Source organism: Pyrgilauda ruficollis, unplaced genomic scaffold, assembly GCF_017590135.1.
Source record: "Pyrgilauda ruficollis isolate IOZ18807 unplaced genomic scaffold, ASM1759013v1 scaffold15, whole genome shotgun sequence".
Taxonomy (NCBI): domain Eukaryota; kingdom Metazoa; phylum Chordata; class Aves; order Passeriformes; family Passeridae; genus Pyrgilauda; species Pyrgilauda ruficollis.
In genome coordinates this window covers 2528371-2554422 of record NW_024513654.1, presented here as the reverse complement: position 1 = coordinate 2554422, position 26052 = coordinate 2528371, and the positions used below count along the sequence as shown (strand labels likewise).

The window sequence follows — 26052 nt, the reverse complement described above, 5'->3', positions numbered from 1 at the left end:
GGCTATTGCACTGATGCATTACGTCTGCTGTCAACTGTTTTGCCAGAAATTACGTTACTTTCTAGTTTGTATTAAGCATCCAAAATTAATTTTCAGAAATTCTCCATTTGGACTGAAATCTCTTGACGTTCCTGGCTGTTGTTTTACAGCAACACCATTGGTAAGACCTTTTGTATTATTTTTCTTCCACCCAGGCAGGTTGCCACAGGAGAAAATTTTTTACTAAGCAGAATTTCAGTTTATGTGTTACATTATATTAACAAAGGAATGTAAATCAGCTCCATTTTAGGAACTGTTTATTAAACCATGCCCACCACAACAGAATTCATCTCCTTGGGTGTAGGGCAAGAGGAGGAAGATATCAGTTCTATCCCTCAAGACATATTTAGTCCCACCACAACATTTAGAGGGTGTTTGATGAGCTTTTTGTTTTAATAAGGTACACTAAAATATACTTTAACACTTCCCTAACATAACTCCAAGATGCCAATGCCACCATGTACATTCATAGCTGGCATGAAGGAAGAGGTTTGTTTTTGTCATTGAGCAAGAGAGTCCAGAGCCACAGAGCAAACAGCTGGACTTATTAGCCACAGTGTGGGAAAAACCAGAATCCAGCAAACAGCCAGGGTAGAGGACTCACTCCATGGTTTTTGGCAAAGGAATAATGCTGGGTTGCCATCAGTGCAAAGGCAGGGAACCTGGTCTAGCACTGCAAACTGCTGGCACCAAGCACGGGTGAGATGCCTTGGAGCCAGCTCCTCACCCTGCCATGGTGCACAGTGAAGAGGACAGGATCCAAGGACAAAATCCTCCTCTGCTGCTGGGGAAGCCTCATGGAAAGGTTATTTTCAGTGTATCAGTGCTGTGATCAATCACACGTGGGCACCTTCATGGTGAAGAGCAGCCACGTGTGCTCTTATTTATTTTTTAAAGCAACTGAATAGGGAATAACCTGCAGAGAGGAGTCAAGAAGAAATTCTTGGATTGAGTGAGACATTAATAGAAATTTGTTAAGAAACTCCTATGTAATTAAAACAACAACTTCCACTAAGTTATCAATATTTTCCTGAAATACTTTGCAGTAAAAACCCCAGAGTTGTCTCAGATCAAAGAGGAAACTACAATAGGAGATCATCAACTTCTGAATGTCAACTGGTGCACAAGGCTCATTCTTCATGAATTTCATTCAAATGCATTTCCAGCACCAGAGAAAGACTGAGGATCACAGGGTTAAAGATGAACAAGTTGTCAAAGTCCACACAGCAGATTGCACAGAGCAGGTAAATTATTCTTATCCAAGTAACCTCCCATGGTTAGCAATAATCTGTGGGTACAACCTTCCAATATCCCACAGATCCCTTGGAACAGATTGGTAAATTTATGCCTGTCTTAACTTTAAAAACAGCTGTTTCTGGAGCTGGAGAGGCAGGAAGAATCAAGGTGAGAAGAAGAAGGAGATTTATTTTCTTTGCTAAATCATCCACAGTGGAGTTTTGCATTGCCTTTTGTACCCTATCCCATGCAAGGACATTCTTATATTGCTATAGGAATCCTACAGCTGGAAAACACTCCAACTTTTGGCAACTCACTGAATGCATTTGCTGAGACAGATTAAATGGCCTTGGTGGCAAAAGCACTGGCATTTATCACAGTATAATTAAATCCATCATTGGAAGCTTCACGTTTGTTAATTCTTGTTAAGAGAACAAGCAAAAAAAAAAAAAACAACCCTAAACCTTTAAAAAGAGCTCGAATCTGTGTTTGCAATGAAGGCACTGCAGGGAGCACAAGGTTTTAGCTGAGACACGTCACACACTGAGCGTTCAAATTCTCCTGCTGACAAAACACCTCGCCCTGGAACCCTTGTTGCACAACAAAATGCAAAGTTCACTTTTTCCCTGGTGTGAAAGCATGAAAGAAATGGCATTTCAAGTACTTTCTGTCTCTGTGGGGAGCAGGAGAAACTTATTTCACTCCAAGCTGAAATCCCAAGGATTGGTTTAACCTCCCCAGACCTTCCCTTCCCACCACAATCAATTAAAAATGGGAGATGCCACGAGGAACAGAGTAGCAACTGCTGGCACATGACCTCTGTCCTGTGACATCTTCACTCTTAATTTTCTCCCCTCACAAGTCCTGTTTGTTGAACCAAATGCTGCATTCCTTGGTGAGGGAGCTGGGGGTGCTCCCCTGGAGAAAAGGAGACTCAGGGGTGCCCTCCTCACTCTGCACAGCTCCTGAAAGGTGCCTGTGCTCAGCTGGGGCTGGGCTCTGTCTGCAGCAGCACTGACACAACCAGAGCACACAGCCTCAAGGGAAATGCAGGTTGGATATCAGGAAAAAGTTTTTTACAGAAAGGGTGATAAAGCTCTGGAATGGCTGCCCAGGGAGGTGGTGGAGTCACCATCCCTGGGTGTGTTTAACAAAGCCTGGATGTGGCACTGGGTGCCAGGGTTCAGTTGCGTGTTGGGGCTGGGTTGGACTCAGTGATCTGGAAGGTCTCTTCCAACCCAGTGATTCTGTGAATTCTGTAAATTCTGTGAATTCTGTGAGGCATCTGGACATCCGGCTGCAGCCCAGGGTTTTCCTAATTACGGAGTGCAGCTGGAACCCATTCCCCCAGTCTCGAGTGCCTGGATCCTGCCTCGGGCCAACTGGCAGCTGCCTCAGATAATGGTTCAGAAAAGAAGTGCTTGTAAATCAGCTGCTGAAGCCCAGATCGATGGCAAAGGTGAGGCTGCTGCTGAGGAATCACGGCCTGGGAATGTTTGGCAGGCCCAGGACAGCCCCACACGGAGCCAGCTCAGGTTTTGTGCAAAACTTGGGACTCACACAAAAACCATGGAAAATGCTGGTTTCCCAGTGGTTCAGGTCTTTGCCAGGCTAGGGGACACTGTTTGGTGACAAACCAGGTGTGAGAAGGACACTGAGGGGCTGGAGGGTGTCCAGGGAAGGGAACAGAGCTGGGAAGGGGCTGGAGAATTCCTGAGGAGCTGGGAAGGGGCTCAGCCTGGGGAAAAGGAGGCTCAGGGGGGACCTTGTGGCTCTGCACAGCTCCTGCCAGGAGGGGACAGCCAGGGGGGTCGGGCTGTGCTCCAGGGAACAGGGACAGGAGCAGAGGGAACGGCCTCAGGCTGGGCCAGGGCAGCTCAGGGTGGATATTGGGAAAATCCCTTCATGGAAAGGTTTTCAAGAATTGGAACAGGCTTCCTGGGGAAGCAGCAGTATCACCACCCCTGGAAGCGTTCACAAATCGTGTGGATGTGGCACTTGGGGACGTGGCTTAGGGGTGACTTTGGCAGTGCAGGGGGAATGGCTGGACTCCGTGATCTTAGAAAGCTTTTCCAACTTCAAGCATTCTGTGATTGACACCCAGAGTGACACCAGGCAGAGCTGGAATGACTTTAGACCACTGGCCCTGGCCTCATCCCCAGATTTGTCAGGAAAGTTGCATATTTTAGTCACTTGCTGACAAATCTCAAATGTGTGTCAGCACTCCTGGTCTCCCTTGTTCTGCTCCAAGCCCTGCTTGCTCTGCACTGACCATGTCCCCTGTCCCCTCTGAGCCACCAGCATCACCTCACAGTGAACTCTGGAGCCTCCAGGAACCTCCAGGGCTTCCCTGAAAACAACATCAAACAGCACTGCAGAACACACACTCTGCTATGAAAAGAGGAAACCTCCACGTCACAAAAAAATTAGCTTTTTTGTTGATCTTAGCTCAACATCCATGAGACTGGTGAGGGGAGTTGGGCTCCCACCCATGTCCATGGCAGCAGGATCCCTACAGCGCTCAAAAATTCCCAAAAATTCCTCAAACTCCCCACTTAGCACCTAGGAGCTAAAGGACAGGGATGGCTTAGCTGCAGGGTCAGGTATCAGAGCGATCACTCTGCTAACACAGTGTCTCACTTAAACATTTTTTTAAGGCCTTTTCTTTTTTCTTGTATTATTCTCACTGGAGGAAGTCATTTATACTCGACTCTGTTTAAAACATTAGAACTGTTTAAATTTCCTGGTGGCTTTTTTAATTCAAATACCTGCGGAAGCCTGGAGGAAAAAGAAGTGTCGTCATTAAAGATTCATCAAGCTCCCTGCTCAGTAAGGGCTGGGAGAGATCATGGTTTGCTCCTTCAGATCTGAGGTGAGTCATCCAAAAAATCCACGCGGACGTTACATCGGAGATGAAAGCCAAGCTGGAACGAGCAGCGGAACCAAACCCATGTCTTCTGCTCTTCTTCATGTGTCATAAAGAAAGGATGTCATAAAACTGCAGAGCCTGGTGTCACCTGAAATAAAACTGAGCAGCAGGGCTAAAGTTCACATTCCCGGTATGAAAAGTAGAGACATGAATGCTGGAAGTTCCACTTTTGTCAGAGTCCTTGCTGGTGTCAAATTGATTTACAGGGAATTTACCAGAAAATGTTGTGTTTAGTTGCTAGAGGAGAGAGTGCTGCATCTCCAGCAAGCCTTGGCACAGGCACATGGAATGGTTTGGGTTGGAAGGGACCTTAAGATCAAGGGCAGGGACACCTTCCACTATCCCAAGGTGCTCCAAACCCCTATGTCCAACCTGGCCTTGGACACTTCCAGGGATCCAGGGGCAGCTACAGCTTCTCTTTTTGTCCTCCCTGGACATTCCTCTGAGCCTCCAGAAGTGATGTTAAATTCAAGGAAGAGGGGAGGGGCTACACTGATAATCTCTGCAGGATTTGACATTTAGCAGCCTTGGTGTAAGGAATTTTCACCAGGATGCGTAAGGAGAACAGGGAGCCATCCTGAGAGCTCACACACACCTAAAAACCACACAGGATGTGCTCCTCAAGAGAGGATGGCAGAGGGACAGTCCCTCAGTCCTCTCAGAGAATCTTTGCTGAACTTAAAAACGTCACCTGCACATCCTGACAACAGGGGTCAAACAGCAACTTGGACTCAAAGCAGGGAAAACAGCTCCAGCCCTTTCCTTGAAACCTCTCTTGTCATGAAAAAAGCCAAACCAACACAAACAAGCACTCTGCCACAAAAGAAAGCACTTGAACACAGTGGCACAAAATGATGGTGTTTTAAGGCAGCTTGGTGGGGAAGGCTTTCAAATCAGAGCGAGCCTAACAGCCAGAAATCATTTCAGACTGAACAGGAGTCATTGTGTAAACAAAATAGAAAAGTTTTCTTTGTTGTTGGTTTTTTTTTTAACATGTCAGGAAGGATTTTCTTCTGTTACAAGTGAGATTTGATAAGTGAATTATCTCTCCCTGCTTGCACACCTTGAGCTGTGCTGGCTGCCTGCAGAGATGATTACAGGATCCACCACGGAAGGGACAAATGGGTTCTGGTCTGCTATCAAAAAGCCACAAGTCATAAATGTCTCATTATCTGTGCTATTAGAAGCAAGGTGCTCATCAGGGGGCTAGAAAGAGCACAGGAATTAGATCTTCAAACCCATGCATAAGTGGAAAAAAATTGTGTTTTCATTATGCATTGCTGTTACTCTTTATCTCCAATTAATAATATAAAGAGAGGGATCACCCCCAGCACATCCATCACACAGACTAAATTAATAAAATTGTTCACTTTCTCCCTCTTCCCTTTCTCCATCAAGTTTTCTTTCTTTTTTCCTTTTTTTTTTTTTATTTTTTTAATTTTTATTTTCAGTGATGTGCTGTTGGGTAATCCAGTATTATCCATACATCTCACTATGAATTTGGGACATAGATACTTTTCTATAATTTGGACACATTTTTCTAAGAACATTTGGAAAAAGCAGTGACATGAACAACAACAAAAAAAACCCAAATTCTCCTCTGAGAAAAGAAATCCTCTTTAGGAGATCCTGGGAAATTCTGATTCCCGTGTGAGGAGACCTCTGCTCACAGCAAGGGAGGTGACACCTTTGGTTCCTTGCCAAAGTTCCTGTTTTGTGACCATTTAATTCCTTTGGGAAACTGCTGATATTTCCTTAACCAAACCTTTCAGTGGGCTCAGGGATCCCAGGGAGGGGTTTTGTCCTGGAGGTGAGGTTTGGGACCATGTGGGAACAGGAGGATCAGTGGGAATCAGCTGGAGATGAGAGCCTGAGAGGCTCTGCAAGTGTCACTAGCCATGGGAAGCAAGAGAGGGGAAAAACCAAAAGCAAGGCACTCACTGGAGGCTGTTTTGTGCAAGAAATTTGTAGAGCTGACTTTTGGGTTAGACCAACCTGAATAAATACATTCAATATTTCAGTATGAACATTGGATGTGCCAGAAGTGTGTACAGAAAATAAAGTAACCAGGAGACAGAGACAAAGAAAGGAGGTGAGTCCAGGCAACATCAGCACCAAAATTTTTCTAATTTTAGGGAATTCTGAAGACAATTCCTGGTTCAGAGCCTTGCACTGAGATCCATTAGTACTTACTGTCACATTATTTGGTTTATTGACCCTGAGCACCCAATATCCTCTCAGAATAAAAATGTAATTAACAGAAACATTCCACAAAGAGCTGATGAAAGGTTTCCTTCACCCCTCTCAGAATCCCCCTCACAACCTGGCATTAAAAAAAAAACCCCATTTTAGAGACCACATCCATTTCTGAAAGTCCAGGAATGCTTGAGACAGCCAGAAAATTCTTAAGTAACTGTAAACATGACAAATAAAGTGCATAATCAAACAAAGGCAAAGCAGTTCTGCAGCCAAAAAATTATATTTATGAAGAGTGATTTTAGTGTTATTATGAGAATTTATGTAAAGGTCACAACATGCATAGAATGTGATGGCACAAATGGATTCTGTAAATAAAAATTCCACCCGTGTTGCTCAGAACTGGTAGCAATTACAAAATGTACACATTTGCCCAGAGCTGCTTGTGCATAATAAGAGCTCGAGGGTTTTGTGTAGCCTCCCGATTCAATATTTCTTATATTTACCTGCTTTTGAAAGAGAAATTCAGAGAGGACAAGTGCGCTGCCTGTTATGCATTTCATGACTCAATTTATGTCCTGCTGCAGGGATTTTTTTGAGATGCTTTGGCGTAACAATGGTATTTATTGATTTTTTTTTTCCTTTTAATACTCTTAAAACAGCGGTGACTCCAGAAAATGATGTGTGCTGTGGGTACAGATGTTTTTGTGGAGGTATCAAAGGAGTGACCCCAGCCCACATCTCTATCACTCCCATTTTGTTTCCAAAAAAAGAAATGGGATGTTCAGGAGCCAAATTTGACACTGAATGATTTCAACAACAAAACAAAACTTGCTGGAGTTCCAGCCATGCCAGATTGAATACAGACTTTTCGTGTTACTTTTGTACAATAGAAGCATTCATTTTTTGTGTAATGCTTGGGATTATTCTTTCTTTCTAGGAAGACTTTCACATTAACTGCTGTGATTACAGACATCACAAACTGCTTGATAATAGGGGATGCAGGAAGCTAAAACCAAGATTTAAAAAAAATCAGCTTTCACAGGATAAAAACACAATAGGCAAGATTTAAGTAACTATGAGGCCTCAAAAGTTCAGTTTCTAAGTCGCTGGTGTGATCACAAATAGTTTTGTTTTGCATAATTTAAGAATATTTTGCAGCTCCCTCTAATTTATTTCAGTTGCCATGGACTTGCCCCTATTTGAAATCTAACAGCTGAACTTTGCAGTTATTCCACCACATAAAACTTTCCAGTTGGTGAATTATTACCTGATTTTGCCTTTTGAAGGGAAAGCAGAAAACCAAACCTCTATTCATAACGTGCTTTTACTGCGCACCCTCACTTGTTTCATTTTGAAATTACCCTTTTTGGATTCCATTGCAACAGGTGGAGAAACCCAGACAGAGATTAAATAATCGAGATTAAGCCAAAAGTGTTGTTATATGACCATAAAGCAGGGCGTGGGGGCTGTTGGTTTTATCACCAGATTCAGCAGAAAACAATTGGCCATTGCCTTTTTTTTTTTTCCTTTTCTTTTTTAATCACTCAGGCTTTCAGCTCTGAAATGGTGCAGAAAAGTCTGGAATCAATGATTAAATGTTAAAGCCCTCAAACCCATAACTCCTGGCAGCTTTTGGGGGTGAAACGTGGAGTTCTCTCCAGCTTTCTTTTGGCTGTGGATGTCACCTGGATGGGAAGGAGCAGGGCTGGGCTGTCAGCACCCAGCCCAGGCAGCCCTGGCTGCTTTTCCAAGAAGGAATCAGCTGCTGCCTAGCAACCACCCAAACCTGGTGGCTGTTTGTGAATTCCAGTTCTTGTGCAAAACTAAGCTCAGATCTCAAATTATTGCATTCAACAATAATTGCATTCAACATTGGAGCTGCATCAGATGGGTAAGAAATTGCATTTCCTTTAATTCCTCGTTCTCCAAGGTTGTGTTTGTAAAACACACACACACCCCACAACAAATTTAATGCCAGGCCAATCAAAAAAATGTTTCAGTACATGAATAGTTATTTTTTTGTAATAGTTGTCCTTTAAGAGGTACTCTACTTCCATGAATAATTTCTGACTCTTCATTTAATGACGTCACATTTTAATGATGATGTCACTAAGGGTGATATAGGAACAAATTTAAAGGGTCTCATTCTCTTGGGCATGACACAAATTTCCCTGCAAAAATGTTGTCCCTACAGTTCAGAAGTCCTGAATTTTTTTTCCTAATTATTATTTACTGCATGTGAAACAAGTAAGGAAGAAAAAACCAACCCCTAACAACTTTTGCACTGTGCCCTCCACTCAGATCACATTTTTAGCCTGATTTCCAAAAGGAATTTGATTTATGCCCTCTCCTTCTTTATGCCCAACCTGAGCCTTTTAAAGTTGTGGCCTCTTCCAAGCAACTTGACAGAAGGGTCGATAGCTGATGTCCCAACAACCTGACCCCAAAAATCAATGGATTTGTGGGAATGAGAGGCTGCCACAGACAGAAGCTCACCAGGTCATCCCTGTTGGATCTATGGACACCTTTCCAGTCAGGCAGGACACATCCCTTGTCGTGGGAGCAGGGAGGGGGCACAGGGGCAGATGGAAGAGGGGAAGGGAAAGGAGACACGAGGAGGAGTGAGGAACAATATTTGGGTCTGGGCTCATGGGCTCTGTCAGCTCTCTTCTTGTCAGCCTGGATTTTCCATTTCACGTTCTTGTTTTCATTCTCTAAAAAATACTGAAATCCCCTGGTGAGATTATGGAAACTGGGGGGCTTGGAGAAAATCTAATATTGCCACAGCTGCTTGACCCTGGTAGTGGGGTACCTTAGACATAACCATGTGCAATATCTGTCCTGTTTGAAGTCACAGAGCAAAGCAGTGCTGGAGCAGTCACCCTCCTAAATGTGACAGACTCAGCATCGGATTCCCAGATTTTACTGCAGAGAACGCTTGGAATAATGCCATGTGAAGTGATAACTGAGCAGCTCAGAACAACCAAATGCTGAAACAATTCCCTCTCCAAGGCAAATGAGGTGGCTGGGGACGGCTGCCACCAGCACCACTTTGTTTGTCCTGCAGTTGTTCCTTTCCACAACAATCTCTGATCCAGAGCCAACGCACAAACCATTAAATAACTCAGCTGCACTCTTCCCCCAGCCAAACCCTGCCCCTTCCACATCCAGCCTTTCCACTGGGTGCTTTGGGATGGGAATTGATCCCAAACATCTCTCCTGCTTTTGGGACACTACTCCAAGGTTAGGTCAAGACTACTCCAGGAAGAAGCAGGGAAAGGAGCTCACATGGTGTGAAGTAGTGCTGCAATGAAACCACTTCCAGGACACTGACTTTGCTGGATGTGCTTTCAGAAACCTCTTAGGTCACTGTTGATATTCCCTGTTCCATCAAACCCTGGGAAGGACCTGCAGGACATGGCTGAGGCTTTCCAGGCTCAACAAGGAGCACCCTGAGCTCCCAGCCCTGTGCTGGTGACACCAAGGCTCAGGTGGGACGTGACCAGGTCAGGACCTGCCCAAAGCCAAGGGCAGCAAAGCTCAGGTGGAAGGTTCAGTTCTTTTGGGAAAGCTGCAGCTGGAAATGTGGATATGAAACTGCACAGCCAAGCCACGTGGCTGCAGCTCTCAGCAAACCCAAATCTTCTTTGGGTGCACCCTTTCTGCACCCAAATCTTCGTTTTATCCCGGTTTTCTTGGACGAGTAGGCTCAGGTAGGTATCTCTATTGGATTAGTTCCAGTTACTTTGGTTAATCTGCAATTTTAGTTTGATGTTTTTTTGGTTTGTGTGGTTTTGGTTTTTGGGGTTTTTTTTAAGGATGAGATGTGGCTTTGTCTGTTTGCCTTTTTTTTTTTTTTTTTTTTTTGGTTTGTTTGTAATGGACCTTTTTTTTACATCCACTCCAAAAAAGGTACCTTGCTGGCTCTTATATCCAAAGGGAAAACGGAGAAAAGCCTGGTCTTTGCTAGGACAGGTATGAATGTGTGCTGGGAGCACTCCAGCAGCTGTCCCACCCTGAGGAAGAAAACAGGCCAGTTTTATTTCCAACCCTGCACCATGGAGCTCAGCGATCCTGAATTTTCTCCCCCCAAACCTATCCATGCAATCTGGATGGTGGGAATGCTAAACAGATGTGCACACACAGGGACTGAATCTGGAGAGCACTGCAATATTCAAGGGAGGCAAAAGGACCAGTATTTACAACAGGAGTATTTACTGTAAATTAAACCCAACCAACAGCAGCCAACAGGACAAACAAATACTGCAGGGATACCTGCAAGGGCATTTGGCTAAAGTTTTGTCTTCTTTAAACAGATTTAAACCCAAGCTTTTAAAATTGTTCTCCTTTTAAAGAGCAAAAAAAAATATTAAAATATACTCAGAAGTATGTGCACTTTTTGGTGCTTAATGGGGTAAAGGTCATCTATGATGTAAAAAAAATAAAATCCCAAAAATTCTAGCAAGTCACTCATTATTTTAAATAAAAAGGCAAAAATGCTTCTCACAACCTAAACTGAAAGCATGATTTTGGAGGATGTGTCTGGTCTATGTCATATTGATTTAAAACCATCTTATTACTCTAAATGTGGTTAGCCTTAGCTAGAAGAATGTTGGGATTAACACCTTGGCCAGAAATTTAATGCTGATAGGTGTATAAATGTAGATTTATATACTTCATTCAACAGTTAAGTAAAGTTTATTAAGTCAAAATTATGTGGATTTCTCTAATTTATAATGGTCTTTTTATATTTCAATAAAAGACTGAAACGAGCACAAGATGTTTCTGTACCTTGGGCATACATTGGTGTTTCTGGCTGTGTATTGTGATAATATTAGGATTTTCCCAGGATTCCCAAGGCTGAGAACATGGGGTTTTTATTGGGTTTTTGGGGATTTTTGGTGTTTTGTGGTCTTTTCCACTTAGTTCCCTGTCCCCTTTTAAAAAGCAGTAGCTAAATCAAGGTGTTATTGATTTCCTTGCATACAGACAACTAAAACTTCCACCACCTCCAAACCTTATTCTTCCCAACCTTCTCCTTTCCTAATAAAGCTTCCAGGTCATGGTTATCCACTGGCAGAGGTGGATAAATTTGGTAAATGAGCTGGATAAATCTGGTAAACAGAGCTGGTAAGATCTGGTAAATGCTCAACCTAAATTATTATAACTCCACTCTCAGATTCCTGGGAAAAACTCCTCCTTTTGGGACACAACTCCAAGGTTAGGCCAAGACTACTACAGAAGTAATCTGAAGTAGAAGCAGGGAAAGGAGCTTATATGGTGTGAAGTAGTGCTGTAATAAAATCCAGTATTTCCCTGAAGGAGGAGTTTGCAATACCTGCACCTACAGCAGGTTATGGTAACAGCCTCTGCTTTGTGGGGAGAAATAAACAGCTTTATGTTCCTGACCTCCAGCACACACTGCCATGAAATCAGAGTGCAATTGGAGTTATTTGCTGCTTTTTAGATATTCATTTCTCTTCCCTGTGCTGAAAAGCCTGGCTGAAGGGAGCTTATACTAGATTAGGCTTCCAACACCTTCATGCATTATAGACTCCAGAGACATTTTTTTTCTCTCGCTCTCAGAAGGTGAAAGTGTTGAGTCATTTCTTCTTAAGACCTGGTGGAAGTTATTGCTCATTAAATGAAAGAGCTGGTGCTCAAGGCAGGGCTCAGAGCTGCTCTCCCAGGCCTGGCTCAGGGATTCTCTCCCAAGCCTGGCTCAGGGATGCTCTCCCAAGCCTGGCTCAGGGATGCTCTCCCAGGCCCGGCTCAGGGATGCTCTCCCAAGCCTGGCTCAGGGATGCCCTTCCCAGGCTGTCCTCAGGGATGCTCTCCCAAGCCTGGCTCAGGGATGCTCTCCCAAGCCTGACTCAGGGATGCTCTCCCAGGCCCGGCTCAGGGATGCCCTTCCCAGGCTGAACTCAGGGACGCTCTCCCAGGCCGAGCTTGGGGATGCTCCATATCCAGCTGCAGCTTCCACATCCCCTTGGGACTCAGCTCCCAGCTGCCCTCTGCTGCTCTGCTCACCCTTCCCTGGCCTGACTGAGCCAGGCTCCAGCAGCTTATCCCAGATGCTGACGGGGATTTCCAGGAGCTCATGGATGCAGGCGCTGCCAGCAATAATTAGGGTTTCAAAGGCGAGCGCCTGGCGGGAAGGGATTGTCATTTGTGGAGCCAGTCCCTTTAATGGAGAAACAACCCCCATGCTATGGAGAGGATAATTTGGCAGTTCCAGTCCCAGTGGCTCAGAGACATAAAATCCAGCCTCATCAATGTGTAAGATTAGAAGTAATTAGCCCCTATATGGTAAAGTCATCGCTTAGGAACCCAGCGCCATCTGGGGACTTGGTGTAACGATGCCTCGGGGACAAGTAAGATGGGACCTCTGACTTGAGCGATTTGGAAGGGGCTGAGACCTAATTAAATCTGCAAAGATGCTGTAACTGCATTAAAAGGGATTTTTAAATATGAGCCATATTCCCTTTCACTAAACAAACTAGGTGTATTCCACCCTGGAACAGGGAGAGAATTAATCAAGGGACAGCGAGCCAACAGCTGCTGTGCGGCTGCCAAAGAGAAGATGATACAGGATTATACAGAATTGAAGAGCATTTAATAAGAATTCGGGGATATTTACAAGAATTGAAGAATATTTAACAGGGTTTTTTGAAGGATGAGGTTTTATTCAGCTGTGGTGAAAACCAAGCACATAACCCTCATTGTAAATCCAAGAGAATGTAAGGATTTTTTAAATCTGTTTCTCCAAATGTTTCACTTATAATAAACACTGATTGCCTTACATAAGTAAAAGCTAATTTTCTTGTAAAAAGTAATATACAATTTACTTTTTCACTCATTAAAAAAACCAACTTGCAGCTTTTCAAAGAGGGATACGCAGAGCTGTTATATTTCTGCTGCTTAGCTTCACACAACACTTCCCATCTTCCTTTTCCTTAAAAAGGCTTGGCATTTTGTACTGGAGAAAGGAAAGATTCTAAGTTCTCTTCTCAGCAATGATTGCCTCATTTATATGATCTATCTTCTCCCAAGGATAAAAAAAAAAATCACTGTATAATATTAATATTTTTCTAGCATAACTCAGCCCTCTGCCTTTGTCAGTGCAGAGCTGGATCCTCAGAGTCTGGAGGGTGAGTGGAAAAGTATTTTAAGGGCATGAACTCAGAGTGGGACAACAGAAACATCCTGATGGCAAAGAGAAAAAAAGCACTGCGATGACACAGAGAAGTTTAGACCCTTCATCATTCTGCCTAAAAAATTTTCTTCCCTAGTAAAGAACCGTTATTCTTGCTCCCACATTTTTGCCTGAGAGCCCTTAATTTCAATATTATAACAATTCTGAGGGAGGGGGTTTGCATTTTCCATTTCAGGGGAGGCTCCTCCCTTCATTAATCAGATACCTGGCTTTTCAAACCAAGACACACAGGCAGGGACACCTTCCACTATCTTTTGTTTGTTGGGGGTTTTTTTCTCCACAACTAAAAGCTGAAAAAAAGTTGCTTATAAAAGCCTCTGTATTTTTGGACAGGATGGACAGAGAAAATCTCAGGTTAAAAAAAAAAACAAAACAACCCAAAACCCCAAACCACTCCCAACGCCCCCCCCCCCAAAAAAAAACAATTAGCCCAAGGCCAGAAGACAAGGAAAGCTGCATTTGTACCTGGAGCTTAAAAACAGCAACTGAAGGAATACAAAGTGTGTGAGTTTGAATATAAGCACACAGCACAGAAGTGCTGAGTAACCCAGAGCGCTGCTTAAATTTTAAAAAGGGATCTTGATATCTCAGGCATCTCAAAATTAGGATGGGATTAAGATATATCAGAGGATAATATGAAAAAAAAAAGTAAAGCCAGTCTAAATTACCTTGACAAGACCAGGGTGACAAAGGAACAGAGCCAGAAATCAAAGAAAATATAAATGAATAAAACAGAGCAGTGCCTCCACATCTCCCTAAACTCATCCCAAAGGAGCAGAACTACTCTAGGAACTGTTATTTTCCCAGAATGGGGAACATTACTACAAAATACTGACACTAAATGAGTTGGGAGTCATCAGCAAGTCAAAAAAAGAAGTAATAGGGTAGAGATTCCCTAAAATGACAAAATTCAGAAGATGCATAGGAAGAGGTATGAGGAGATGTGAAGCTCCTGGGTACATTAAAACAGAATTTTTCTGCAAAAGTGTAATTAAATCTTGAATCTCAACGACCATAATCAGGATAATGAAGTAACTGATGATCTACAACAAAATCCTACCCTCCCCAAAGAGTAAATTGATCAAATCACTCCATGACACCATTATTTTAGCATGTATAAACTGCAAAAACCATTAGAAATTTCCTTTTAATTCCTTGAAGGAGTTTATAGCTGCAGCCCTCTTTGTTGTATTTTTACAGAGGAATTCTCTAAATGAACAAAACAGAAACAAGTTTATTTAAGCCAAACCAACATGGACTGGTCTGAGGAGGAAATCTCTGCTCTAAAATAAAAATTAGGTTGTTTATTGAAACACAAAGCAGCACATGCAAGGTTTTTGCTCATCCCATGTTACAGCAGAATGTTTTAGAGGGAAAGGTCATAAGTTTCACACTCCTTATTGATGTTGGGAAACAATGACAGATTTATTGTAAAGATTTGTCAGCAGCAGCAGTGAGGTCACTGTGCTCCAAGAAAGAGAAAATGTTCATTTACCTGTAACCCCACCCCAGTGAAACCTTCCTTACCCAACCCTTTGGCTGGACAAAACATGCATTTACCTCATAAAGCTCGAATTGTGCATCAGTGTTCAGCTAATTGGAGGTTTGCTGTCATTAATTTAGATAATATACATTCATCTCACACAAATAGCTTCTAGCAGCTTCTTTAATTTAACCTTTCTTTTGGCCTCCTTTTTTCACTGTCACACAACCAGCAATTGAGAGCTCACAAATGACCTCCTGTGCCACAGCCCTGCCATAACAATCCAGGGGAGGAATTTCATAAAACAGATTAAATTCTACAGCATTGGCTTTGATGAATTGGTAGGATTTGTTACCTGCAGCTACTCAGAGTTAATCTTTGATTTTTTAGCTGAGTGTTGGAAAGAGTAAACCAGGGACACGTCGTAGTTTTGACACTTCATGGCTGAAATGGAAATAGAGCCACAGCATCCACAGCAGCAAAACCTTTACAGATTTTTGCCTTTTATCTCTCTAATTCCACTGGTTAAAACAATATCTGAGGAGGGAGCTCCCATGACAAAAGCATTTCTGTATAAATTTTGAGATGATTACAATTATTCTATAATGACTATTCCTTCCTGCCTGGTGTCACATCACAAAGAAGCAGAGCTGAGGATCATCTTCCCACAAAGCTTCAAAGGTGGCAAATGATCCCAAGGTAAAAAATGAGCTCCAGCACAGCAAATCACCCAAAATATTTTGTTCAACGTTAAATTGTTATTCACCATTTAAATTAAGGATTGCAAGGGAAATTCATTCTGAGCCTTTTCCATTTCCCTCACTCACAATTTGGCTAATGAACCAAGAAAGCAATTAGTGAAACATCTCAATTTATAGCAGGTTGAGGTAATCTTTAGCCAGGGCACAGTTAAAACTCCTGCACTGTGAAAAGGAGATTTTCATCCCCTGAAGCAGCTCTGGGGAGTTAATGAGAGCATCAGCAATGGCACCATTTGTCATTTCTGGCTGCCCCTGGATCCCTGGAAGTGCCCAAGGCCAAGTTGGACACTGGGGCTTGGAGCACCTGGGACACTGGGAGGTGTCCCTGCCATGGCTGGAGTGGCACTGGGTGGGATTTAAGGTCCCTTCCAGCTCAAACCATGGGAGCACAGCAGGGATTTCCACAAGATACGGAATTTTTTCAGGCATTTATCCCATTTTGAGGCATTTATGCAGCTCAGTTGAACACTCCCACACAACATCTGGGAGCAACTCATCCAAGGTTCCACAGCACTGTGCTGGGCACTTCCCAGTTCCCCAGCTTTAGAGGGATTTCACTTCTGTGGGACAGCACTTCCATGGATCATCCTGTGCTGATCCTTTGTTGCAGTAAGGTAGAAAAATTCTTTTAAAAAGTGTTATAAAATCAGCCCTGCTCTGGCTGGTCTGTCATTTCTTCAAAGCCAAGCAAGCACTTTGCAAGTTCCCATGTGGAAGCAGTCCTGGTGTGAGCAGCTCATTAACATAGAAATATATTCCTGGGTAAAAAACAGCCAGAACCTGTATAAACTGCTTTTACACCTTAGATAGAAAAATGAAAACTATCTCTCACGAACAATTTTTCCTGCATGTACACACCAAGAGTCTGAGTGACCAATCAACACAGAATGACAACTTGTTATTAAACAATAAAGTAATTGGCAAGAAAACTACTGAACAACTGGAGTCCCACACGAGGTCAGTGAAAAAGGAGCTATGTGAATAAAGAATAAAAAATAAAGAATGGCCTTTTTTCCATCATGAAGAAAATGTGATTTACTTCCATAATTCTTCTGTGCCATCCCAGTGGGAAAAGGGGAGAAGCAAAAGAAGGGGGGCACTTCCATGGGTGGTGGAGCCTGCCTGACTCATGCAGAGTTAATAAATTCCAGAGCAGGACACAAGTCAGGAATTGTACATGGACACACTCAGATCACCACCAAAATGCAAGAAATAATTTGATATTCTCAAACATTATTGAGCTGCAATCAACAAATCACTCACAAAAGAAACCAGGACTTGTGAACAGCTTAATACAAACAACTTTTCAGCACAAAAAACAGGAAATAAGGAAAACAAGGCTGCATAAGGAGAAGGATACATAATGGAAAATACAGTGGAAATAACATAACTTTGTGGTGTGCTGCACTATTTTACATAGTAATGATTTGTGTCTGTAAAATTTTAAGGGGACCGGAGTATATTAGGTATATTTGTTTTTTTAAGACTTTATGATAAGACATTATGACAGATACTCCTATAGCAAGGATTTGGGGATGGGCAATAAACATGGGAAGTGTTTTTTTGGTTTTTTTTTTTTTTTTCATTCAGTGCATCAATAACCACAACTTGACTAAAACAAAGAAATACTTAATTGCAGTTCAACCAAAAGCTCCCACTGAGGCTTGGGCTCAGTTGGATGCTGGGTGCTAAAATCAGCCTCTCCCTTTTCCTTAGAATAGCAAAAAAAAGGAGAATGAGCTTGACTTTATTTACAGCAGTGGTACATAAAGCCAAGCTCAATCTTAGGAGAAGCATGAGCCTGGGTAATTGAGCCAGGATGAGGAGTGGAAGTCTCCTGTGACAGCCTGTAATTGTCAGAGTTCCAGTTAAATGCAGCAGACACAGATTCAATTCATATTTTGAATGCCTGGATCAAACCTGGCCTCCAGACCTCTGGAGAGCTGCTTCTCTCTGCAGCGTGGTCCTTCCACTCTGATACAGAGAACATTAACCAGAAAACTACACGGGTAATTCTGCACTCGCTGCTGAAAATATTTCATTTAGAGCTGTATCAAAAATTCCATCCCCTTAGCGACTGGGAGGTTCCTGCTCGGAGCAGCGATGGGGAAGATGGGGCTCTGGGAATGTCAGAGGCAAGCGAGGATTCTGTGGGTGTGAAATTGTTGGCAATTATGTCTGAGCACTGGCTGCACATGTTTTTGCTGAATGTGTTCAGATTTACTGGAGGAATTGGCCTGAAGTATTTTCTGAATTCTGGGAGGCCTGATTAAAATAAACTGTGTTCAAGACACTTGTACTGTACTGAGACTCTGGAGTCCAGGGAGAGCTCTGGATGTGTCAGACACCAAAACAACAACAAATTAAAGAAAGGAATTGGCTCAGGAAATATTACTGCTGGCTCCTGAAAACAAGCTAAAATGCAGTTGCTACCTGAGGAGCACAAAGAGAAAGAACATGAAAAGCAATAAAGTGGAATTCGGATGTGGCAGAGCAGCTCGCTGCAGATCCACACAGGAAATGAGCACAGGTCATTAAGACTAAATCATTCCATGGTGTCCTGCCATTCCCATCCAGGCTGGAAGGGTTGGAAAGGCACTCCTGGGATGAGGGAAAACACCCCTTCCTTCCTCCCTCAGCTGCCAGAGCCAGGGCAAGGCTCCATTTACCAGCCTGGGAACTGTCTTTGGCTGCAAATGGGGCTGTGAATTCTATCCCCATCTGTCAGAGCTGGGCAGTTCTCTCTGTCCATGGGGCAGTTTTCTTTATCTCTCCCACATCCAATCCTCCCTCCAGATCTCTGCTGTTCATGGGCCAGAGGAGTCCTGATGCAGAGCTTGGGCCAAAATCCTGCTCTCCCGCCTCCTCAGAGGATGCAGAAAGAAGATGAAACCTTTCTTAGTGATCTGGTGCCACTGAAGGTGGGTACCAAGGAGACAACACAAGTGTGGCTGTGGTAGGGATGACTCCCCAGGCCACAGCTCAATTTCATGTTTAAGGCAAGGCTGCAGCTCTCTGGAGGAGGAACAGGTCATTTACCCAAACATAAAAATACTTCTCTGAGCACAGAAGCATCTCTCTGCTACCTTACCCATAAACTCCAGATTAATCTGCTGTTCTAAAGTGTTTATAGGTAATATCATGAGAGTTTCCTTTTAAAGAGTTTTATTTTACAGCTAAATTGCCAGCTTGTATTCCAAAATCTCAGCTACGAGGTTCCACAGATTTTGGGGGATCTGCAGGATTGATGTGCTCAATTTCTGCCTCTCAGACTCTACTATCTGCTTTTTTCAGTCATCCTGCTACGAGGCATTTCTCCAGGAAGGTGATTTTCCTTCCTGTTCACTGTATCTCTGGCAGAAAATGCGTTTTAGTGAACTAATTAAATAGAGTTGGATTGTACATCAAATATCAGTAATAATATCAGGCACTAACGTTCTGGCTGCTGTGAGAACAGGTTGCAATACACATTGTACCTGTAATACATCACTGGGATAATGATTTGATGCATCTGTGCTGTTTAATCCTCCCTTGGCAGAGTGACCAGCAAGCAAAAGACTGGAAAATATTTATGGGAAAGAGGATCCTGGAATGGTGGAGGGAAGGATCCTCCTCTATGTGCTGTCCTTCCCTGGACTTCTCCTCCCAGCCACATTCCCAGGGCTTGTGTGAAGCTGTATCCCAAATTTTCTCCTCCTTTTCTGACTCTCCAGAGTATGAGAAGCTCTCCTTTCCTGTATTCTACTTATTAATTATTATTAATTAAACTCCTGTTTAATTAAAATCTAGTGTATCCCAGAAAAACCTGAGCTAAACCAGCTTATGTTTTTAAATACACTTTTTCCCCCTCCCAAAGGATTCCTGAGTACTTCACAAGCTACAACCACAGAATGATTAAAATTAAAGCTTTTCTTGAGTTCAGTTTTAATTCTGTGAGTTAATTTGAGTAGAAGACACATTGATAACTTGTCCTCATTTCCCATTTCTGTGGAATAAAAAGAGGGAGATCTTAGCTAAGCAAAACAATGTCCCAGGAGAGGAAATTCTTGAGATGCTGAAAATGCAGCACCTGTAGCCAGTGTTTCTTCTCAAGTGTAGAAAAGTAAATAAGGGTATTTTTTTTTTGGGAACAAAGTTCACAGAACCCTTCTGGAGAATTCTAAACTTAATTCCTTGTTCATCAAGCTGTGATCTCCCCCAGATCCATAATTCTGAATTTTCAGTGACCCACTCATCCTCTAATGTCCATAATTCCCCAAAAGAGCCATGAAAAAAAGCAAAAAGTATTCAGGATAATAATAAAAATATAAATTGACCTATAAATTGTCACTGCCCAGGTTCATTTGGGCACTGGGGGATGGAAGCACAAGGCTCACATCCATCTCCATTAATATTTTCAGCCAAAGGTTAAAGAACAGTAAAACGAACTAAGCTGTCAGAGAAAATACATATTAGCATTTAGATTAACAGTTATTATCTGCATTTCCCATCAGCAGACAACAGTGAAATACGTGATGATGGCTTCAGATATTTTTTCAGAAAGGTTCAGGGGTCCCTGGATTCAGAGGGCTGGGAAAGACTGGCCTGGGAGATAAATGGCCTGGCCCTGGCATGTGCTGTGCATCCTCAATACATCTGGACTCTGGCTGGAATTAAAATTCATATTGCAGCAGCAATTAAAAGACAGAAGTAGGTCAGGAGCTGTTGTTCAAGGCAAGGAAAGAAAGGAAAAAACCCGAAGCGAGCAGCGTTTGCCTGCTAGAAAATTCAGCCTTGAGATAAACTCAGGCTGAGGTAACCATGAGAGGATAAAACAAGGAGAGGAGAGTTGGGGTGGTTCAGCTCTGGGCCCAGCAGGCAAAGGCTGTTCCCACTGGGCAGCTCTCAGGCTGCACACTGACATCAGCTCTCCCATATTCCTTGGAGAGAGTGTCTCATTGTACACGGCCAGGGCATCCTCCCACAGTGCCCTCCCTGTGTGCCACACGCTGGGACAATGCCCTCTGTGGGAACTCAACCAGCTCCAGGCATGGGAAATGGGAATAAAACCACACAGCTTCAATTGCTGTCTGAACAACAGAGGAGTTTGGTGCAGTCACCTGCAGGCTGGCACAGACCCTCCCTGCAGGCTGCTCCTCTGCTTTTGCAATGCTGACAATTAATGCAGGTGAGGGATTTCATGGGCAGCTCAGCTTTAGTCCCTCAGCCACAGAAAATTGAGCAAAGTGAGACCCAACCATCTATCGTTGATTAAACCTTGCTTTCAGTATAATCTGTTCTTAAAGGTATCCTGTCAACCAAAACTACATTTAAAAAAATGTTCTCTTGTTCTGTAAGAATTTGCACGGGAACTTTGCCTGTTAAAGTTTGATTTTATCCAGAAAAAGGAATTTTAAAATAATTTTAAATGCTCCAAAGAGCAGCAGTTGGTTTCAGAAGAGGCAGAAGCTCTCCATGTGTGGTCCTGGGCTCTGCCTTGCCCTGCTTCCCATGGGAATTGCAGAGCCAAGCCCTGCCAGGTATCTCCCCAACCTGCTCAGCCTCCAAAATCCATCTTCCATGCTGGCAGCTCCAGGTGGCACTAGGAATCCAGAGCAATAGAAGCAGAAAACTAAATGCAATCAATTAAACCCAAAGTGATCTGAAACCCAATCCCAGAGGTGTCCCAGAGCACCCATGGGGACTGACCAGAGTTACCTCCTGCTGCTAAAACACTTCTTTTTTCCCCACATATTTATCCTACAGACTCAAGGGGAAATGTGCCCATATTCTCTTGATTCTATTCTTCTTCCAAAAGACAGTGAAAGTAATCATCAATAGCTGATTTTGTCACTGGTTATTGTGTGTTTTCTGCACTGTTTTGTCCTCTGCTCCTGATAAATCCTGCACTGATGGGCTTCAATCACCAGCAAAGGTTTCTATACCTCATTCCACCTCCTGCCATGGGCACAAAAGACATTTTTAGTTGTTTGTGATACAAGTCTATGCAGGACCCGAATAATTATTAATGGTAACACACCATCAACAAGTGGGGACACAACACCTAGAGCTGTTTATACTTTGCAGGGAGGAGAGGAAGAGAATCCCTTTTCACAGATTGTGGTCAGGGTTTATTCCCCACAGGAGTTTGCTCAGTGGGTTGCCAGGTGTGTGACTGAGGTGTTGCAGCATCACCCAATTAACGGAGTGATTAATGCACAGCGCTGATGGCAATCTGGGACAGGTTTGGGGTGGGACCACACACAGGGGTGGGAGTGGGGCTGTCCTCTGCTCTCCCCAGGGATGCAGAAGTGTCTCATGGATCAGGAGCAGCAGTGCAGCAGAGAAGAACACCCTTGAAAATGCCCTGGGGGGAAATTGGGGCTGGGCTGGAGCACAAACAAGCAAGGACTGTTGGGAACTCTGCTCCCAGGCTGGGATTTGCAGCAGAGAAGGAAGACAAGGGAAAACCTTAATTTTAAAAATATGCATTACAGTTTCATTTGTCTGTAGTCATACATTAAATACATGTACACTCACACCAGCTCAGCTTTTCCACTTCAAATCACAAGATCGTGGAATAATTGAGGTTGGAAAAGACCTCAAAGTCACAGGATCACAGCATCATTAAGGCTGGAAATTACCTCCGAGATCATCAAATCCAACCTTTGACCAAGTACCAACCATGACAAGGAGAGACATAAGAATGACACATCAATAATCACAGAAAACACCTTTTCTATACACAATTCATACAAAAAAAAGCCCCAAACCCAAACATTTTACATCACTGCACACACAATTTTTCATACAAAATAGGCTGAACCATTCCAGAGCACGTTTTGGCCAAGTTTGAAAAACTTCTCAGCAAATTTGCTTCAACAGCCACCTCTAAAATTCTCGAAAAGTAATAAAAACTGAAATGGGCCCTTGACCTGTGCCCAGAGCCAGAAGGAGATCCTCAAATAATTACAGCTACATGTATTTCGGATTTTTTTATAGGTAGAATTCAATAAAGAAGAACAGATCTAAAAAATGTTCCTTCAAAACGGATGAAGTTCAAATTAACATGCAACCAGTGCTTGTGGGGTTCTCCAAGGATTAGGAACTCCCCATGGACAGGGTTCAGGGACAGAAAAGGACTGCTGCTGGGGACTCTGCATGGAGTAAGAGAAAGGAAATGCTGCCCAGGGCCACTCCAGCCTCCTGCAGCTGCCACTTTGTCCCCCCAGCCCTTGGCACTGGGGTCATTTTATGGCTGCCAGCTCTCTGAGAGCAATGTAAGCTCAGCTTTAAACTGCTTCTGTAGCAAAAAAAATGTGATAATCTATTAAACCTCATTTTTATTTATTTATTTATTATTATTTTAATAAATTATTATTATTAATTTATTTTAAACCTCATTAAACATATTTTTTCTCATTTTTAAATAGAGACCACCATGTAAGAAAGCTGATGGAAGAAAACCAACTTGTTCTTGATAGCTCAGTACAACAACAAAAAGCCAATAGAGACTTAATGCCAGCCTCATTTCAGAGTAAGTTTTTAATACCATCTGGAATCACCATTCAGTGCATTTTCACTTGGAATTTTTTTCTATTTTTCCCCCTTTCTGGGTGCTCAGAAGAGAATTTTCCCCCACAGAGTAGTGACTGCAAAGTGTGACTCCCCCTCCACCCCACCAGCACTGGCAGCAGCACAAACACAGAGCAGCAGGAGCAGTTCATGACTATTTATACTTCAAACCCCATCCTGCTGAAAGCTTTTAAGTAATTAGTTTTCCTCATTAACAGATGCTCTGCCTGGGGAAGGGCGCTCAGGTGCTCGCAAGCCCCCTCCTGGATTACAGGGCAGCACCACGCGGGCTGAGAGGGCAAAACTCAGAAGTGCTGAGCTGGGCTGGTGAAAAAAGCAACAAAACCACCACATTTATATAAAAATGTGTCATTCCTGCAAGATCACAGAGCATCGCAGCAATAAAAACATTCCCAAGATATTATCACAATCCCCTTGTACTTAGATAGACAATATTTATCAACATCACTTTTAGGGAGACCCAAATGCACTTTAAGGGATATCAGGAGGTTTTTTGATGCTAAAGTTGCATCCTATCCTTAAAAAAAAAAAAAAAAATACATCCCACGGACCAAAAAGTGATTTGCAAACACAGGGAACAGGGGCAGCCAATAAAACTAAGGTTTGTACCTTCTCCCTGCCACATCTCATCCATTATCCCATTTTTCTCTTTCACACTTGCAGAGGCAAAACGGACATCAGGTAAAGCCTAATTTAATATTATCACTAATGCATTCAAACACATCAGCAGGAGCTGTGTTGCTAAAATTGCACTGCAGGAAAAAAACAAAAAAAAAGCCAGGTAAAACATTGTTATCTCCTTGGAAAAGCTGGGCCTGGTGCTCCAGCACCCACTGATGTCTGTTGAAAGCAGCAGGATTATTTTCCTGCATAAGGATGACTCCCATGATTAAGGAGTGCAGGATTACATCCATTCTTTGCATATCTCCTGGTGTTTACATATCCCTGTTTTCACCTCTTGGTTTTTTGGGTCTTTTTTTTATTTTAACACAGGCATTTAATTACTGCTAGCACCAGATATCATTGTGCTGGACTTGTATCCCTTCAAAATTTGGCTGGGTTTTAGATGCCAAAGAAGAAATGCTTTTGTGATCAAAACAAAGGAAATAAAGCAGAAGCAGCAGAATGTGGACTATGCAATTAAAAACAAATAAAAAGAGAGGGAGCTTGTTATTCACAATCAAGGCTTATTCATGATTCATCTCACATCCCTGCTCCTACCCATGGCCTCTGCTCTCGGGAGCTGATTGCTTTTGTATCAATTTTTAACTGTGCCAAGGACTGAGTTACCTGAGAGCTCCCAGGCTCTGCTGGCAGGATCGCTGCTGGAAAATAACAGCACTCAGACAGCTGAAACAAGTATTATAGCTAGTTGCTGTTAATGATTAACAAATAAAAATACTTTGATGTTTTTCACCCTATAAAGAAGGGGTGAGAGTTGCTTTAGACCGTCGCTGCCATGTGCTTTATATATAAAATATATCTCCTCCCTATTCTTAGGAAAATTAAGTTACTTTTCCACTATTTATGGTAAAATAGAGCACTTAATGCAGAGTTATTAATTAAGAACTTAATGCAGGTCTCAGGTCATGTTCTCAGCCCTCTGAGAAACGTATGTAACTGAATAAAAACAACACCACAAGTTAAACTTCCAACAGGGAACCACCTTTTTTTTTTAATGGAAAACAAAACTCCTTTCAAGCTCTCACATTTGACACTGAATTACATGAATCTCAGTAAAAAGGGAACATAAATATCTTTCATTTTAGTAGCTTGTCACGTAGTGGGGGTTGAAAAATTATTTAAGATAATTTCAGACAGCTCCATCATACCCTTAGTGACCGTTCTGTAGGTGCTACTCACATATTTCCTAGAGTTAAAAACAAGCACTTCCTGCCTTTTTAGCCTTTTTTAAAGTCACTTCAAACTCCGAAAGAACAGAGCCCGTTGTCAGAAAGACCGGCACAGGAAGGAAAGGAGCTGTCAGGACAAAGCTGAGAAACCCCCCGAAAGTGCCCGAACTCACCCCAAATCCGCGTTTCCCGGCGGCGGGCGGTGCCGAGGATGCGGGAGCCGCGGAGCCGCTGCCGGGGCATCCCCGGGATGCGCTCCCGGGGACAGCGCCAGGGCCAGCCCCGAGCTGCCAGCACATCAATTATTCACCCTCCAGAGCCCGCAGCTGCTCCGGCACAGCCGCTCCATGGGGGATTTGTGTCCCGGGAAAACGGGGTTTTAAAAAGCTGGGCATGGGAAGAGGTGGGCGCGGTGGTTGGGGATGGGTTGCGTGGCGCTTGTGTCCCCTCGCCCTTGGCTCTTGGGAGCTGTTCAGGGTCGTGATTTAAATACTGAAGTTGTGTCCCTCCTTCTGAGTGTTCTGGAGCAAAGTTAAGAGGAAATGTCCAAATCTGCTGCTTGCGCATATTTCTGTAATGACCTCCTGGACTTTTAAATAGCCAGCACCTGTTTGCCAAAATGCTCCTGTTCACCAAAATGTTCCTGTTCTAAGCATGAAGCACAGCAAATTCCTAATTTACTCCAAAATCCATTGCTGTGTTGTTTTTGAAATGATGTTTTGAAGGTGATATTTTCACCGGGATGTTTTAATTTTTATCGG

At 43.1% G+C, this 26052-nt stretch overlaps 1 protein-coding gene across 1 annotated transcript in view; it reads right to left on the bottom strand.

The window, feature by feature from the left end:
• The window catches only part of CUNH10orf90 (chromosome unknown C10orf90 homolog), a 54998-nt gene extending 29464 nt beyond the window's left edge, over positions 1 to 25534 (bottom strand). Inside the window, exon 1 of the mRNA XM_041461124.1 lies at positions 25465 to 25534. Coding sequence (XP_041317058.1) covers positions 25465 to 25534 — 70 coding nt within the window. The remainder of the gene's footprint in view (positions 1 to 25464) is intronic.
• Between the last annotated feature and the right edge of the window lie 518 nt (positions 25535 to 26052).